Source organism: Saimiri boliviensis, chromosome 6 (genome assembly GCF_048565385.1).
Source record: "Saimiri boliviensis isolate mSaiBol1 chromosome 6, mSaiBol1.pri, whole genome shotgun sequence".
NCBI classification, from domain to species: Eukaryota; Metazoa; Chordata; class Mammalia; order Primates; family Cebidae; genus Saimiri; species Saimiri boliviensis.
In genome coordinates, this window is record NC_133454.1 from 75,343,132 (window position 1) to 75,361,900 (window position 18,769).

Here is an 18,769-nt window from a genome sequence, read left to right on the forward strand (position 1 = left end):
TATCTTTTTCAAAACTCAATTTCTTCCTCCACTAAATGAGATGATAAGTCAAGAAAAACCCTAAAGATTTGTTTACTCTGATAGTGGTAACACTAAACATAACATCTAAATCTCAAGACAACGTGTTTGCGTTAAATGTCATTTGTGAGAAATTTTGAAGCTTCCTCCCCACAATTAAGATTAAATAAAGAAATAAATATATCCTGTGAAGTGGAGTTAAATTTTTAACAATGGAACAAAGCAGAGATAGATACAATATGCAGGTAAATGCTTGGTAAACAAAAATACAACCAGCTTAAACACATCCCATCTAAAGAGGGAAGAAGTTAATAGACTGCAGAAAATTTTTAAAAAGCTAATAGATTTGCAGAAAAGTCACAGAAGACTTCATGATCAGGAGATTTTTATACAGTGAAATCCCATTGACAAAGTTCTCTTGACTAACTATCTCACTGTGACAATTAACTCTCTCTCTCTCTCTCTCTCTCTCTCTCTCTCTCTCTCTGTCTCTCTCTGTCTCTGTCTCTCTCTCTCTCTCTTTCTCTCTCTCTCTCTCTCTCTCTCTCTCTCTCTCTCAGTTCTATTTGCCTGAATGAGAGCCCTAAAGTTGGAGTTTACCTGAATTTTGAATGTCATGGGGTATGAATTGAGGGAAATGAAGGAAATCACAATATGGGATTATGACTGTGGTGTGGCTGGAAATTGTTTATCAAATTCTCCTCTGAAGCTATTTCTGTCTTCCACCTGCACTGCCTCATGGAGACATTAGGCTATAATAAAATAATATTTGACTATAAAATGACACGTCTGCTCTTTTTCCCTTCACCGACAATATCATATGCTTAGTTGTGATGCATTCAGCTTCCCACTTTAGATGTCATTCACAAGTTTTCTTGGGCAATCTCTCAAGACCTTGTGCCCAGTGTCCCAGTTGGAAACTTCCCCTTTGTCTAAACAGTTATCTGCAACCAATATTCTAGGTTAAAATTTCCCAAGCTTTAATAGGTATGGAAATAACTTGGAGAATATATTAAAACACAAACTTCTTGGTCTCACTCCTGATAGTTTTTTTGTTCAAGTGGTCTAAGGAAAATCCTCAGAATTTGCATCCCTAAAAAGTTCCAATGCAAAACTGATTATGTTGATCTGAAAATCACATATCAAGAACCACCTTTCCAAACTCTCGCTCATCATGAGTTTTGTTACTCTTGTTGCACAGCAGATTGGCATCAATCTAATACGTGAGTGCTGTTAAAGAAGAGAAACACTGTCCTTCTCAAGCTTTAATCAAGGTTCTTATTAAATGAAGTTCTCATTCAGTAGGAATTATGTGGGGTATGAGAATCTGTTTCTCTATCAAGCTACCAGAAATGCTAATGATATTTTTTATTGGACCGTTCTTGAAATAGTACTGTTCTAAACCTTTCTGCCTAAGTGTTTCTTCTCAGGCAATTATGTCTGCCAAAATTAGTACACTTCTTTCTCCCTGACATCCGGAATCAAGAATTCTAACTTTTCTCATTTTTCATAAGCTACTTCATAACCACACGACATAGCCTGTTTTCATGACCACAAACCAAGTAGATCTCTCTTGCATGCAATAGAAAACCTCCGTATATTTTGTCTCTCTTCAATGTTTATCTCTGACTGCAGCAGAATTATTTTTGCTAAGTTCTGTTTGCCCTGTAGAACTTCCTTTATTCCCATATAATATATGTCAAACAAGCGTTTTTCAGGATACCTGGTGCTCTTTTTAATATTTTCTCTCCACATGTCTATGTGGTTACTTCACAATATTTCATACTCACCATTATAACATGCTTAGAAACTACACAAGAATTTTCATATTCAATACATATATTGATAAGTGTTGAATAAACGTGTCATTTTATAGTCAAATATTATTTTATTAGTGATACATTCACTACTATCAAGATCCTGAGTCCTCTCCCTCCTTACTTTAGCATTCCTAAAGTTGTTAACAGGTCCCAATCCTTCCTCCAAAGGAGCTCTCTTGGGGCCTTCAGCCCTCCTCAGGCATGGGGTTTATGGAAGAACTTGAGAATCCCTCTGCGGATTGCCTTGGTTTTCACACTGTAGATGATAGGATTGAGCATGGGTGGTACAAACAGGTAGACATTGGACATCGTGACATGAACAACAGGTGGAGCACTTTTCCAGAAGCGGTGAATCGTGGAGACAGCAATTATGGGCACATAAAAGGCCAGCACTGCACAGATGTGTGACAGGCAAGTGTTGAGTGCCTTGAGCCGCTGCTCCTGGGATATGACGGCCAGCACGGCTCTCAGGATCAATGTGTAAGAAAGCAGGATGAAAGCTGAGTCCACACCATAGGTGAAAATCACCACAAAGAGCCCATAAATGTTGTTAACGTGGATGTCTCCACATGCTACTTTCATGAGATCTGGATGGAGGCAGTAGGAATGGTGCAGCACATTGCCTTTGCAGAAGAGCAGTCGTTTCACCAGAAAAGGGAAAGGGAAGAGAGTGCTGAAACTTCTGGCAAGGATGCCCAGACCCACAGCCAATATACGGTTACGAGTGAGCACCGTGGCATAGCGTAGTGGATCACAAATAGCCACAAAGCGATCCAAGCTCATGGCCAGCAGTATGCCTGACTCTGTGAAAGAGAAAGTGTGGATGAAGAACATCTGAACCAAGCAAGCATTAAAACCAACACGGTTGTAGTTGAAGCAGAAAGTAGAAATCACAGTGGGAAGAGTAGAAAGGGACACTCCCAGATCATTGAGAGCAAGCATAGAGAGGAAGTAGTACATGGGCTGATGAAGAGCAGGCTCCCAAAACACCAGCGCAAGAATGCCGAGGTTACCTACAATGGAGATCGTGTAGAGGATGCAGAAAATCAGGCCAATCCAGGTGAGGCCTGTTTGTATACCAGGAATGCCCGTCAGCTGGAGTGTTGCTGGTTGGAAGGGGGTGCCATTGAGGTCCAGCATGGTGGGAGAATACAGATGGAGAACAGACCCAAGAGGGTGTGTTGTGACACTTCTTCACTTTCTTTTAGATATCCTGTCTCCAACAAAAGGTCACAGATTGAAAATAATTGCCTATATCCCTGCCTTCCCATTAAGACACTAATCTCTTTAAGGAAGGAACCAGATTCTAATAGTTTTTGTACCACCAGGACCCTGCACGCTATCTAGGCCATAGTAGAAACTCTGTGGTTTGATGATCAAATGAGTGCCCATACACAGCAAGGCGTAATAGGAGACAAGAGAAGAATTGTTCCTGGTAGACCAGGAAGAAGAAATACATCCTAGGCTTTGGAAAGTCTTCAGTAGATAGTATAGATGGAACATCTACTACTATAAATTTACAGATTCAATAACCTGTACTCACATTTCACCCCAGCCTCCGAATCCCAATGGCTGCACCTGAACTTGTCATAACAAAAAACTATCTCTGAAATCCTAAATTTCCTGTTTTCACGTCCTTAGGAAGCCTTCTACCTTCCAACCTTCTCCTGCCCATGCTCTTGTTCTTGAGTCTCCATGATTCTCCCATTTTCTCCTGGTCTGTCTATGAACTCCTCTTCCTCACTTTTCTCCTGAACTACCCACCCACACTAAGATTGGTATTTTTATCTCCTCTTTACCTCTCTTTCACATTCACCCAGTAAACGCCAACCTTTAATAAATTATGTAATCAAATCTGTAAGCAGCTGGATAAAACCAAAGAATAAAGTATTTTCTGGGAATAAAAAAGAGAGAATTATTACTTAACCATTACCAAAATTTTAAACTTGTGCACAGCTTTGTCCTTCTTAACCTCTACTTTCGAGAAAGAGATTTTCCTCCTTCTCCAAGGACAGGCTCTCCACCTTCAAGATTTCATATCCTGGCACCTCCTTCAGAGCCTTTTTCACTAATCCAGTGCATATCCATCCTCTCCCTTTCTGCCTCTTTTCCTTCAGACGGTAAGTGTGTGCAAGCCCATTCTATCATAAAGACACAATAACATTCTTCTCTAGCCGCTGCTTTATGACCCTTTTCCAATTTTTAACCAAATTTCTTGAAAAATTGTCTCTCCAGGTACCTGGAAATAGGAGGTTGTATTTTATTATTATTATTTTTTAGTTATTTGCCTCCTTCTCCAACTTGTTTCTGAGATCTTCAATGTCAGGATTCAGTATTACTTACTTTACCTTCTAGCACTAATCATTTCACTACCTTATGGCTTCCACACTCCCCCTCTCCGAGTCGTAACGAATTTCTCTATAGTCACCAAGTGACCTCTTTGTCTCTGAATCTAATGAAAACCTTCTTTCTCCTACTTCTCTTGATCTTCCTGCTACAGTTAACATTGTTTTTAAGTCACCTTTTCTCCATTCAGGGGCACTATTTGTCCACAGTTGTATTTCTTCCTGGGCTTATCCTTCTCTACCATCTTTATTGAATTCTCTTTTTTGTCTTTTTTTTTTAAGCAGCCTCAGGCAAAATAAACAATAATTTATTAACAATAATTTATTAACAATAATTACTAACTTCAGGCAAAATAAACAATAATCAGAATGATGCAAACTGAGAAGTCACACCATAAGAGACTTCATCTCAACTTTTATTTAAAATAGCCCTTAAATCATATTTTCATGATATCTGAGATCTTAAAATTAAACCTCCATTATGGAATTTAAGCATAATGTCTCCTTTATTATTTTTTTCATTTTAGAGTTCCCATTTTATTCCTACCACTTCTCATAAACACGGTGAAATTAGATGGTGACAAGGGGCTGGATAATGTCCAGATATCAGTCATAATCCCAAACATATATAGATAGTGAAAAGGAATTCATCTATTCCCTGGGTTTCTCTCTCCTTCCACTAAGAAGACAAATCATTCATTTAATAAGTAGTATTTTCTCCTCATGGGTTACTCTCCTTGCTAAACCTCTCTTCCTCCAAACCCCAGAATAAAGTCCATGTCTCTAAGAGGTCTTTTTAGATCTAACCTGTTCAGATCTGTTTTTTTTTTTTTTCTTTGATTATCTTTGCTCCAAGATATTCTTTGAGTCCTGAAGAAATAAAAAGACTCTTGGTGGTACCAACAGATACTAAGAAGTCATCCACAAATAGGTTTACCCCACTGTCTGTAACCACTGGCATGTAAATTGAGGTAGTCTAGAAGGTAATATTTTATCTATTTTCCAAATTTTCATCCGTTAACAAAGCAACTTTGAAAACTTTTCCTCCATGGAGAAGATTCCACACCACCACCTCCAAAATAATTTTTCTTTGTTTTGTCCCCAGGAGTGTTCATCGGAACTTCCTAAATGTGACCTATCTTAGACGGTCAAGAAGGCGGAGAGACACAAGCAAGGCACAGGATATCATGAGCACACACACACACAGAGTCATTCAAAGGTACCAGGAAAATATACATTTTTACACTCTTATACTTACGCACCCAGGTATTTATAGGCACTATCTCACATCTAAACATACACTATCAAACACTTCCTTACTCGTTGGCATTATGCAATATATTTCAAATATCTCCTTATGCTTAAGCCCTCTTGAATAAATATTTACATACACACACACAGTGTCACAAATGCATCAGCATCAACAAACCCACAGTAATATCTCCACTAATTATTTTCCCATACACACACACACACATACTGACATACACAATACTGAAAATCCAGCTAAGATTGACAACTACATTGTTAAATGACTTCAGTTCATTAGGTTCTGTAATTTTTTTCCAGCTGCACACACAAGTCAGGTATAAAAGACAAAAAATCAAATTGTGAGATTTTAAATAAAAAGCATAAGATATCCTTGAGACAAAAATCAATAAATGATGCAGCAGTCCCTTAACTCAATGGGATGTCATTTGATATTATGGTATTGATTCAGATGGAAACTTGGCATCAAAGTCTGTGATCCTGGATTTTGGAAGGGGTCAGATTTGGCTCACATTTAGAAGGCGAGACGAAAGGTTAAAGGCTGCCTGGAATTTTGGTAGAAGTGTTAAAATTTAGAATAAAGTCTAGTTAAAGAGTTCAGATGGGCAGTGTGAAGCAGGGAGCACTCACTGGATGGAAGATGCTTTCCTTGTAGCTGGATATACTGTGCTGTGGGTCCAGCTGGCAGTGGCATCAGCTCATTCTCCTAAGACTTATAAATTTATGAGCACTCCAGAATTCCAAGGCTTGCTTGTGTGTGGTTGTAGGAGGGACCATGAAAATAATTGGGAGAGTGGTATCAGTGAAGAGTGAATTGGGCCATAAGAGAATTGCTCCCAGGAGAATCTCTTTCTTGACCCAATCATTCCTGATGTAATCATCCATATCTATTATTACACTAATCCTTCCTTGATCAGAGAATGTAAACACACTGCATACATGTATACACACAAACATAAACAGCCATAGCTCTCCTGAGACCTTCACAGATATCCCCTTAGAGCCATTTAACTATTTACTTACTAACATTCACATTGCCTCTTTCAAGTTTACACACATGCAAACAGATAAACACAAACATGCTCATGCAATTGCCCAGTGTTCTAGTCACTAATTGTATATATTGACACATCAAGCACACACTGTAATCTATATATTCTTACACTGATTATAAAGACCAAATTAAATAATAGACAAAACTTAGGAAAAAACTATGAAATAGAGACTTATACATATACCTGAAGAAATGATCAAATATATTTCAAATACATTCTCCCACGTACAAAGCTAGAAGTGTTTATTTCAAATACATGTTCATATTCTCATTAACAAATCAATAAAATATTCTACAAATTCTGATATCCACATTTATTCAGATTCATTTGTGGAATTTAAGTGTGTTATGTGTTTTTCTGTACAAATGCATGGTAGCATCCATATAACAAATTTTTTATGCACACTTTTTTTTACTTTATCACTATGTGGAACCTAAAAACTATAATCAGTTTTTTTCAACCAAAACTAAATGAACAGATAAAAACACATTTTTGAGCAATATTTTAGTCTAGATATTATTCTCAGCACTGATGGTATAGAGAACAATAAAGACACAGCACCTATTCTTGCAAAGAAGATAAATATTTAAAAACTAATCCACCTAAGAGTCTACATATACCTCCAAGCTCTACCTAGAAATATGTTATAAACGTATTTCACAACAAAATCAATGCATTTATCAAAACTTATCTAATGTGCATGTAAGATTTGTGCAGTAGATGTTTGAAAGAAATCAAAGAACTGTACAATATATTGAACTACAAATAATAATATAACTACTGAACTATTTGTGAAGAAGTGTATGGATGTTACAACTTACTTTGAAATGCTTCCAAAAGGCAAGCTATATTGATAAATTAGTAGAAAAATGGATACATCAGTAGATAAATTAGAACACATGGGAGGGAGTATCACACACTGCTGTCGGGAGGCGGGGCACTAAGGGAGGGACAGCGGGGGTGGGGAGGCTGGGGAGGAATAATGAGGGGAGAAATACCAGATATGGGTGATGGGGGGATGGAGGCAGCAAACCACCTTGCCATGTATGTACCTTTGCAGCAATCCTGCATGATCTGCACATGTACCCCAGCACCTAAAGTACAATAAAAAAGAAAAAAAAAAAAAAGAAATCAAGCATAATGAAATATTTCTGGTAAAATTTGTGTCATGAATATACTAGTATTAACTAAATTTTTTTCAAGTTTTCTGTGTTTGAAATTTGTTATAATAAAATGTTGGGAAATTTTTAATGAAAAAAGGATGAAGCAAGATAAACCATGTTCCAAACATTAGTGAAAATTCAAACTAATACAAGTGATTTCAATTTACTTTAAAGTAACCCTGAGCATTTTTTATATCAAGTCAGAATGTAGCATGTTATGGGATAAGTTTTATGTATTTGGGATAATTGATAATTTTTTCATATGACTAAAGAAAAAATCAAACTTTTCCAGTTGAAGCTTATTTTGCCAAATATTAGCTACTTCTGTTCAACAAATAAACACTCCTTGCCATGCCTATGTCACATTCTAGGAATGTCTGTTTCTCCACAAACAGGACACTCTCTCCAGTGGATGCCAAAGAAACATGCAGAGTCAGGTATAATAGTGTGTGATCACTGCCTTCATGGCAGAACTGAACTGTGCTGTGAAGAAAAGAGGTGTCGATTCTACTTCAGTGAGTAATGTTTTAGGGATACAGGGATATAAATAGTATTTAATAGCATACCCGCTGGAAGTAGCTCCCAGAGAAATCTGGTCACCTGGCATTAAGAGAGAAGATCATTTTATACGACAGAATCTCTACTCCCTAGAACTCTAAAATGTCAATTACTTTCATCTTTCATGAGTTAATGCTTTGCATGGTGCTGATCATAAAAATGAAAGCCCCTGGGAGATTATGTATCTTACAATAATAATAATAAAATAAGAATGAGGTGAATAAAATGTGCTTCTGTTCTGTAACAAGGCTAAGCCTATTTATCCTCAAGTCCACTCCTCACTCTTCTGAGACTCTTTATATCACACATATACAATCATTATTTGAAGAATGTGATGGAGAGAGCTGGTAGGGAAGCACTGACAGATGCAAGGTGTCTCTCACCCCACTCTCCTGTCTCAGGCAGAGTCTCTAGTGTGGGCTGTATCTCTTCTACAGTTCCAGCTTCTACTGATTGGGCTCACTTTGGCTATAGTTCTGGTAACCCCACTTCTGGGTTTCCAGTCTATAGGTGGTAGTAGTTTCCTGCTGTTACAAATCTCTAAACTATGTTACTATCTGCTGGTCAGTTCCTCAGTTCTTTTGAAATCTGTATAAATAATTTCCAGGATTAAATGCATTCAGTTTTATTGTATTCGTTATTATATTATCACTGCTCAGTCTCTATCTGTATCTTCTATAGCATTTTTGTGATATTGGGATTGAGCCTCTGTAAACTGAATTTCTTCTTTGACAACCAGCTCCCAAGATCTACAAAAGCAGGCATTAGGAAGCTGGGGTAGGAAGAAGGAACTTGTACCCTACTTCCTTTCTGTTGCTCTTTCCCCAGTGGCACTTCTTCACACAAGTATTAGTGGTGAATTCCAATGATCTTAGTTGGTTATATTTTGAAGCTTTCCAACACTTCTAGAGCCAGCCTTACCATGCCCTCTTAAAGACCTCAGAATTAACCAGGCAAGTCTCCCCTCAGCCCCATCTCAGAGGAGTAAGTTCTAGTCATAGGGGAAGCTCTTCTGAATTCTTGAGACCCCAGCATCACCTAAACAGTGACCACTCCTCAAAGTCTGAGTTTCATCCTTGCAGCACTCCCCTTTCAAAATAGTAAGATTTAATCATCCCAGGTTCCTACCTTGGTTCCTCTAGTCCTAGGCTTAGAAGCTATGTCCTGAAGTTGCTGCCTACAATGACACCTTCATATTCCCTTTTTGTCTTGTGTGTTTGCCGACATTGGGTTAACAAGTCATTAATTTTTCTCAATTAAAAGAGCTGATGTGTATCTTATATTCTAACTAGACCCTACTGAACCCTAATTTTTGTTCCTAGGTTAGATTGTGTCTGATGATCCATGTGTGTCAGCAGAGCCACTTAATATGATTTACACCCAGTGGATGTTCAATCTAAGTAAATAAACATTGATAAATGTGCCTTTCCACTCTGATAGCAAGATTGAAGGAGAGACTATTGTTGCATTGAAATTGGGCACTTGTTGTAAAAAGCCTGACCACTTCTTGAATGGGCTAGAAGCTAGAGAGAGCTGGCACAGTGTTGTCTTATGTCCTACCAAAAAGACTGCATGGTTCCACAAGGGCAATCCAGGTGGTCGATGGAGTTATAAGCAACCACACAGAATAAAGTCGTATTAACTTAAATCAAGTGGAGAACAAGTAAAAGATGAAGAGAAGCTTCTAAGAATAACCTATGAAAGCACCAAATGTAAGAAGGAGTCAGCTTTATACATTTAAGAGGCCCAGTTAACATTATAGCATTGGCAGCACCAATTAATTGTGAACTTTCCATTCCCCCATCTCTCTCTTCCTTGAAGGAGAAACCAGAAACTAGAATTAGCATGTGAAGGATGGGAGAAGGAGAAAGGATATAGCTATGAATGCTGGAAAGTTTGACTATTATACTAGACTAAACATTCTAATTATTCACCAGAAGATATTTCATTATCTGAATGTGACCAGAAAATTTAAAGAATGGTTTTCATCCAAGAATAAAAAAAAAAAGAACCAGCCACACTCAATATATTTAGAGACAAGAAGAGTAAAAATAGTCACTTTCTTATTAGACTTCAATTGATGGGCTTGGTCATCATATCATATAAACCCAGAATCTCTTAGAAGGTAATGAGCTCCTCTCTTATAGTGTTTGTCTATCACAAGACAATGTCTCGAGTGTAGTAAAGAATTCCTCTGACATATTGCTGAGTTCTTTTTCAGGTACAAGAGCACATGCTTTATTCTCAGTAGTCATTACAGATCTCAGGAGACTAAAACCTCCCTGAAGAATTTTCAGACACAAAGTCAGCATCACTGTCCTCTATCCCAGGGCCTATCATGAGACATAAAAGTGGCAGGCATGAATTCACTTCAGCAGAGAAAGGGAAGAACTTGTTCTGTCGGTGTCTTCTCAGTCTCTCTTCTGGTGAGTTCTGAAACCCTGTAAAAATAAGCCAACTGATCCTCCTGAAGCCTGCTCCATGAAAGCATTAAAATGGGCAAGGGGTACGGTGAGGGGAAGTGGAAAAGCTTCCTGGAGGGTATCTGATAGCGGCATCTTAGTAGAATGAGCAGAGCAGCGGGAAAGATCCCTGGACTTCGAGTTCTTGTTCAGGCACTGCCATGGACTGCTTGTGTAGCCCCAAGGAATTCACTGTACTTCTCTAGAGTCCTTATTTGTCATAGTCCATTTCTTTGTGACTCCGGACTTCAAAGGTCAAAGTTTCCGTGATTCATTAACATTGCTGCAAATTCAGAGAAGGAAGCAGGACTTGGGATACAGGAATGGTTCAGAAATCTGGAAGGGAAGTGGTCACAACCCAGCCATGACAGACAGCTGAAGCACATGTGATTTATTTGCTCTTCCCTTATGAATTCAGTGATAACAAAATATGTAAAAAGTCTCCAGGATATTAAAAGTATAGGAGAAATCAGTCATAAACTTTAGATGAACCATTAATAGCTAATAATTTTATTCTTTTATTATCCATGATATAGATTGAAAACTGTGGTCTTTAGACAGCCTTTCTGGTCATCCCTTTAGCCTCTATCTACCTGCTTTCTGCCTCCATAACAGCACCACAGCAAACTCTCACAGTCATTCTTTGATTGATTAAAAAGTAAAATAAAGTAAAAGAAGATCAAAGCCAAAAAGGATCTTAGAGAATATCCTTAAAAATAAGACATAAGCCAGGCATGATGGCTCACACCTGTAATCCCAACACTTTGGGAGGCTGAGGAGGGCAGATTACCTGAGTTCAGGAGTTCGAGACCAGCCTGACCAACTTGGTGAAACCCTGTCTCTACTAAAAGTACAAAAATTAGATGGACGTGATGGTGCACCCCTATAATCCCAGCTACTCGGAAGGCTGAGGCACAAGAATCACTTGAACCTGGGAGGCAGAGGCTGCAGTGAGGCGACATTGTGCCCTTGCACTCTAGCCTGGGCGTTAGAGCAATATTCGGTCTCAAAAATAAAAATAAAACATAAATAAGACCTAGGTCTCGAAAAAGAAATGGATTTTTCTAGGCTCATGTAACCAGTGCCTTCCAGAGCCAGGGTCCAACGCCAGGACTCCTGACACCCAGCTCAGGGTCCTTTCTTCTAAACCACCTGGTTCTTATGTGGCTTCAGTAATGTTAAGATTCTAGGTTCCAGGAGTAGGAGAATTTGTGTTCAGCCTTGGAGACAGGTACTTTTGTATCATTATCTTCCTACATATCTGCTTTTAGCCCCTCTATTTCTTTATTTAAGGGTATCTGTTAAATCTTTGTTCAGAAATGCATTTCTCTATTTTCCTTTTAAACTTCCTCTCCAATGCCTTAAAGATGTTCAAAGACCTTGTTGAGAGAGAAGAGAGTCGCCGGGCGAGATGGCTTAAGCCTGTAATCCCAGCACTTTGGGAGGCCGAGGAGGGTGGATCACGAGGTCAAGAGATCAAGACCATCCTGGTCAACATGGTGAAACCCCGTCTCTACTAAAAATATAAAAAAATTAGCTGGGCATGGTGGCACATGCCTGTAATCCCAGCTACTCAGGAGGCTGAGGCAGGAGAATTGCCTGAACCCAGGAGGCAGAGGTTGCAGTGAGCCGAGATCACGCCATGGCACTCCAGCCTGGGTAACAAGAGTAAAACTCCGTCTAAAAAGAGAGAGAGAGAGAGAGAGAGAGAGAGAGAGAGAGAGAGAGAGAGAGAGAGAAGAGAGTCATTGTTCAACTCCACTTATGAAATGAGAACATGCAGTGTTTGGTTTTCCATTCCTGTGTTAATTTGCTGAGGATGATGGCTTCCAGCCTCATCCATGTCCCTGCCAAAAACATGACCTGCATGCTCTGCACATGTATTCCAGAACTTAAAGTAAAAAAAAAAAGAAAAAAGAGAGACAGAAGAGAGTCTTCAAAGATTTTAAATTAAGATTTTTATCACCTGGTCTCTATAAACTGTGAGGAAAGCTCATTTCACTGGGTGTCAGTGTCCCCATGTGTTAAGGATTAAATGAGAAAACAAATGTAAAGTTCTTTGCAGAGTACCTGGCACGTCACGTGTGTTCAAAAAGTATTCATTTTCTCTCCCAGCATTACTTTATTCATATCTGTCCAGACAACCCACAACGTTAGTGGTCCCTGAGGTATGAGAAGGGATGTAATTCTGGAACTGTCAGGCAGTCTTTCTTCTACAAATACTAAAACATAAGTTTCCAGACCCAGAATGGCTTTGGCCTTGCCTGCACAAAATCCTGCTTTCGGTCTGTTTTCTTCTCCCTTCTCTTTCTGTTACTTTTTACATTGGCTTGGTTCTCTTCTACGTATTGTGATTACTTTCTACAAGACTCTATATAAAGAATGAGAGTGTAGTCAAATGGGAGAAACAAGAGACAAACATCAGTCCTGGATCCCAAGGAATCAGAGTTCTTGAGGAGACACAGACATGTGCAGACTGAGCTCTGAGACCAGAAGGGACATAATCAGCATAAACACGGAGGGGCCGCCACTGTCTTGCTGGAACCATAGTACCTGTGGGTTATGTATTGCTGGGAAAGCAACCCATCTTATCGTGCATGTTAAATGATGTAAAGATCAAGAGAGAATGTGTAAATATAATTGCATAACGAGTGACTTTGTGAGGTATGGAGAGAGTATGTGAATGAGTGTCTTGTTAGAGTATGAATGAGCTTTCTACTAGCTGTTGTGAAGGTACATTAATGTGTCCTGGTGACTAATGGGTATTTTGAGAGTACATCTAACCATGTCAGGGTATGTAAGTTTGTATTTGGAATAGTTCTCTCCCACAGACTGAACGCTAGTGTACCTATAGAATCTGTAGGGAAGAATACACAGATTTTCCAGAAACAGATACAGCCTTGTGCCTTTGCACAAATATACATTGTTTCTGTTACTGCTTTTGTGCAGTAACTCTTCCAATGAAAAGCTGATACCCAGAGGCAGTCAATGACCACACCCCACTGTCCTTTACCCCCTCTATCCAAGCACACAACATAATACAAACTTGCTCTGGGAAATTCTCTTATTAATTAGTGACACTTGAATCAAACAACATTTTCAAGAAAATATTTAAATATTTCCAACTGCTGTTGATAACACAAACTCCTTACTTTCTTCTATGGTGGCTATTTGTGATTTGTAGTTAGCATATCTCTGTAGAATGATGCCTCTGAAATACATGGAAGTTGTAGAAATGTAATTTAAACATTTTCCTTTTAACTAATTTCTATTATTGAAGTATTTGTCAATGTCTTCCTTCTTCATAATACAGAGGGAAATATTAGCTCAGCCTGCAGCCTGATCATCATAAAATATGGAGAAAAGAAGTTTGCCCGCATCAACCCCCAACTAGTGATTTCATGAATGCATCAGTTTCCATTCATGTCAACATCATCACCTTGTCTCTTATTTCCTGATTTCTTGTCCTCCAGCAAGTGCAACTGTTAGGATTCTCCAAGTCAGAAGATCTGACTCTGAAAAGTACCCTAAGTTCATTCTGCTATGGAATTGTTCAATGTCACTCAGCCTGCATTCTTTCTCCTGACTGGTATCCCTGGCCTGGAGAGCTCTCACTCCTGGCTGGCAGGGCCCCTCTGTGTGATGTACGCTGTGGCCCTTGGGGGAAATGCAGTGATCCTGCAGGCTGTGCGAGTGGAGCCCAACCTCCACAAGCCCATGTCCTACTTCCTGTCCATGTTGTCTTTCAGTGATGTGGCCATGTCCATAGCCACACTGCCCACTGTACTCCGAACCTTCTGCCTCAATGCCCACAGCATCACTTTTGATGCCTGTCTAATTCAGATGTTTCTTATTCACTCCTTCTCCATGATAGAATCAGGTATTCTGCTGGCCATGAGTTTTGACCGCTACGTGGCCATTTGTGACCCCTTTCGCTATGCCACTGTGCTCCCCAATGAAGTCGTTGCTGCAATGGGTTTAGGTGTGACTGCTCGAAGCTTCATCACCCTCCTCCCTCTTCCCTTTCTTATTAAGAGGCTGCCTATCTGCAGATCCAATGTTCTTTCTCACTCCTACTGCCTGCACCCAGACATGATGAAGCTTGCCTGTGCAGATATCACTATCAACAGCATCTATGGACTCTTCGTTCTTGTATCCACCTTTGGCATGGACCTGTTTTTTATCGTCCTCTCCTATGTGCTTATTCTGCATTCTGTCATGGCCATTGCTTCCCATGAAGAACGCCTCAAAGCTCTCAACACATGTGTGTCACATATCCTGGCTGTACTTGTGTTTTATGTGCCAATGATTGGGGTCTCCACAGTGCACCGCTTTGGGAAGCATGTCCCACACTACATACATGTCCTCATGTCAAATGTATACCTGTTTGTGCCTCCTGTGCTCAACCCTCTCATTTACAGCGTCAAGACAAAGGAAATCCGCCGAGCCATTGTCCGCATGTTTCACCACATCAAAATATGACTTTCACATTTGGCTTTAGAATCTGTTGTTTGTTTTGGACATAGGCTCTCATCAGTAGCATCACCATCATCATCATCATCAAAGTATAAGACAGATGTGTGTGCTGTGGAGAAAGTAGTTCAGGAAATGGTGATGCAAAACTTATAACACAAAACAAGGAGTTCCAAATGAACAGTACATTCAGTAAACACCAACAGCATTCTTAGAAAGATAACTATGGAGGCAATTGAGTAATTAGACAAATTTTACAAAGGAAGATTAATTTAAGCTAGGAATTATTTTCTATAATAATGAATATTACTAATATCATAATTAATGAACTTAGTCCTAAAATGTGTCAAGTTCTTTTATAAATTATTTATGTGTATTAGTTCACTTAATACTTGTACAAATCTTGTAAGACAGAGAGAATTAAGTTAATTCTTCAGACTAATATAGGCAATATGTGGTCCAGTTGAGATTCAGTACTAATCTCTCTCTAGTGTTAGAGCAGCACCCAACCACTGCAAATACGGCCTGACTGTCAAACTGGCATCACTTAACATTATCATTGCTGCCTTTGCTCTCCCTGACACTGTAATTCTCAAACACTCATACATTGCTTTAACTTTACAAAGTGAAATTGGATTAATCATTAGAACTCACCACAAAATATATGAACAAATATGATCCAGGTAAACTGATAGATATTGACATTTAGAAAAATCTCCAGATCTCTCTTTACTTCTTTTATCTGCCCACCACTCAGTCCTCACCAACAGAAAAGAATGTTCAATATCTGAGACATCTGATTCATAGAATTTTTGGGGAAATCACTTTCCTTCTTGAGATTTTAACTGTCTTCCAAAAAATGACATGTTCTAGGATTTCCAGTTGCAGGAAAAAAAATGCCTAGAAACCTTAGGAGAAACACCTAATGTAGGTGACAGGAGAATGGATGCAGCAAACCACCATGGCAGGTGTATACCTATGTAACAATCCTGCACAATCTGCACATGTACCCCAGAACTTAAACTATAATTTAAAAAAAGAAGAAAAAGCCTAGAATAGACAGATTAGAGCACTTATGATTTAGATACCAGAAAATAATTCTTTCAGACCTTCTCACACACTTCCCTTGATACCAGAGAGGTAGGATATAGTAAGAAATTCCTCGTTGCTAATTTTGGTGCTCTCAGACTGAATTTAGATTTACTTGTAGATGAAAAGAGAGAGAGGAAAGAGAGAGAAAGAGAAGGGGAGGGAGGGGGAGAGAGAGAGAGAGAGAGAGAGAGAGAGAGAGAGAGAGAGAGAGAGAGATGCACTATGTAGTCTAACTTAACTCACCAGGGAAACTGCTCATGCCTAAGATAATGGCCTCGAGCTGCATCCATGTAGCTGCAAAGAACATGATTTTGTTCTTTTTATGGCTACATAGTATTCCATGTTATATATGTACCACATTTTCTTTAACCAGTCCACTGTTGAAGGGCACCTTGGTTGATTTCATGTCTTTGCTATTGTGAATAGTGCTGTGATGAACATACAAGAGCATGTGTCTTTTCGGTAGAATGATTTATGCTCCTTTGGGTATATAGTAATAGGATTGCTGTGTCAATGGATAGCTCTGTTTTAACTTCCATGAGAAATACCCAAACTTCTTTCAACAATGGCTGAACTAATTTACATTCCTACCAACAGTGTATAAGTGTTCCATTTTCTCTGTAACCTCGCCAGTATCTCTAATTTTTTGACTTTTTAATAATAATCATTCTGACTGGTATGAGATGATATCTCATTGAGGTTTTGATTTGCATTTCTCTAACGATTAATGTTGTTGAGCATTCTTTTAATTTTATTTATTTATTTATTTATTTATTTATTTATTTATTTATTTACTACTTTAGGTTCTAGGGTACATGTGCAGATCATGCAGGGTTGTTGAATAGGTGCATACATAACCAGGTGGTTTGCTGCCTCTATCCCCTCTGCTTCTACATCCAGCATTTCTCCCCACGTTATCCCTCCCCACCCCCCGCTGACCCTCCTCTAGTTCCCTGACAACTGCCCCCAGTATGTGATACTCCACTCCCTGAGTCTATGTGTTCTTGTTGTTCAACACCTGCCTATGAGTGAGAACATGTGGTGTTTGGTTTTTTATGCTTGTTGGCCACATACACATGTCTTCTTTTCAGAAGCATCTCTTTATGTCTTTCATCCATTTTTAATGGAGTTATATGTTTTGCATGCTAATTTAAGCTGCTTATAGATTCGGGATATTAGACATTTCTCATGTCCATAGTTTGGTAATATTCACTCCCATTCTGTAAGTTGTCTGTTCACTCTATTGATAGCTTCTTTTGATGTGCTGATATCCTTAGTTTAATTAGGTCCTACTTAACTATTTTTGTTTTTGTTGCAACTGCTTTTGGAGATTTCATCATGAAATATTTGTCAAGGCCTGTGTCCAGAATGGTATTTTGTAGATTTTATGCTGGAATTTTTACAGTTTTAGTTATAATATTACACTTAAGTTTTTAATTTATTTTGAATTGACCTTTGTGTATGATGAAAAGAAGGGGTCCAGTTTCAATCTGCTGGGCATGGTTAGCCAGTTTTCCCAGCACTGGGTATTGAATAAGGAATCTTTTGCCACCCCTTGTTACTGTTGACTTTGTCAAAGATCAGATGGTTGTCAGTGTGTGGCTTTATTTCTGGTTTCTCTGACCTGTTCCATTGGTCTACTTGTACCAGTCACATGGTGCTTTGGTCATTGCAGCCTTTTAATATAGTTTGAAATCAGGTGTTGTGATGCCTCTGGTTTTGTTGCTTTTGTTTAGGATTGATTTGGTTCTTTGTACTCTTTTTTGTTTGTTTTATATGAATTTTTGAATAGTTTCTCTAATTCTGAGAAGAATGGCGTTGATAGTTTGATAGAAATACTGTTAAATCTCTGAATTGCTTTGGGCAGTATGGCCATTTTAACAAAACTGATTTTTCTTATCCCTGAGCAGGAGTGTTTTTCCATTTGTGTCCTGATTTCTTTCCACAGTATTTTGTAATTCTCATTGTAGAGATCGTTCACCTGCATGCTTAACTGTAAACCTAGGTAGTTTATTCTTTTTGTAATGATTTGGTTGGGACTGAGGTCTTGAAGTGGCTCTCAGCTTGTGTTATTGATATGTAGGATGTTGCCCAGGAAGGAAATAGCATAAAGCAGCAGCAGAAGGGCAGCCAGCCAGTGCTCCAGACCCTTCATCTCCGGGGAAGCCTGTTAGGGTGAAGCTGGTAGTACTTGAGATGTTAGTCCCAAGCCCTCCCATCAGGGTTTCTGAGTGAATTTAGGGAAACAACCAGAGTGAATTGAGGTGAGACGGTGGGAGAAGTGAAGACAAGGAGTGGTTGATATCTAAAACTAGGAGAGACAATGATGCTTATATTCCAGTGCCAAAGATTTGGAAAATTCAGAAAAAGGCAGGTTACTTTTCAGACCTTCTAAAGTCTGGCAGCACCCCTAGATCTGTCATGAGCTGCAGGTTCTTGTCCATAAAAATCTTTGACTAGTTTTTAGGCATTGTCCTTTATATTTCTTGTGTCTATATATTGTTTTTACATTCG

General features: G+C 38.9%; 2 protein-coding genes across 2 annotated transcripts; one reads left to right on the forward strand and one right to left on the reverse strand.

Moving 5' to 3' along the window:
- Positions 1–2,033: 2,033 nt before the first annotated feature.
- Positions 2,034–2,978, reverse strand: LOC101034273 (olfactory receptor 51I1). The gene has a single exon (XM_003923363.3). The coding sequence runs from the start codon at positions 2,976–2,978 to the stop codon at positions 2,034–2,036; it is 945 nt and encodes a 314-aa protein (XP_003923412.1).
- An 11,255-nt stretch (positions 2,979–14,233) lies between these two features.
- Positions 14,234–15,172, forward strand: OR51I2 (olfactory receptor family 51 subfamily I member 2). The gene has a single exon (XM_003923362.4). It carries the CDS (start codon positions 14,234–14,236, stop codon positions 15,170–15,172), a length of 939 nt encoding a protein of 312 aa, XP_003923411.3.
- Positions 15,173–18,769: the final 3,597 nt, after the last annotated feature.

Bases quoted from the DNA above. Each gene is read 5' to 3' on its own strand.
- OR51I2 (XM_003923362.4), top strand. From the start codon at position 14,234: ATGGAATTGTTCAATGTCACTCAGCCTGCATTCTTTCTCCTGACTGGT.
- LOC101034273 (XM_003923363.3), bottom strand. From the start codon at position 2,978: ATGCTGGACCTCAATGGCACCCCCTTCCAACCAGCAACACTCCAGCTG.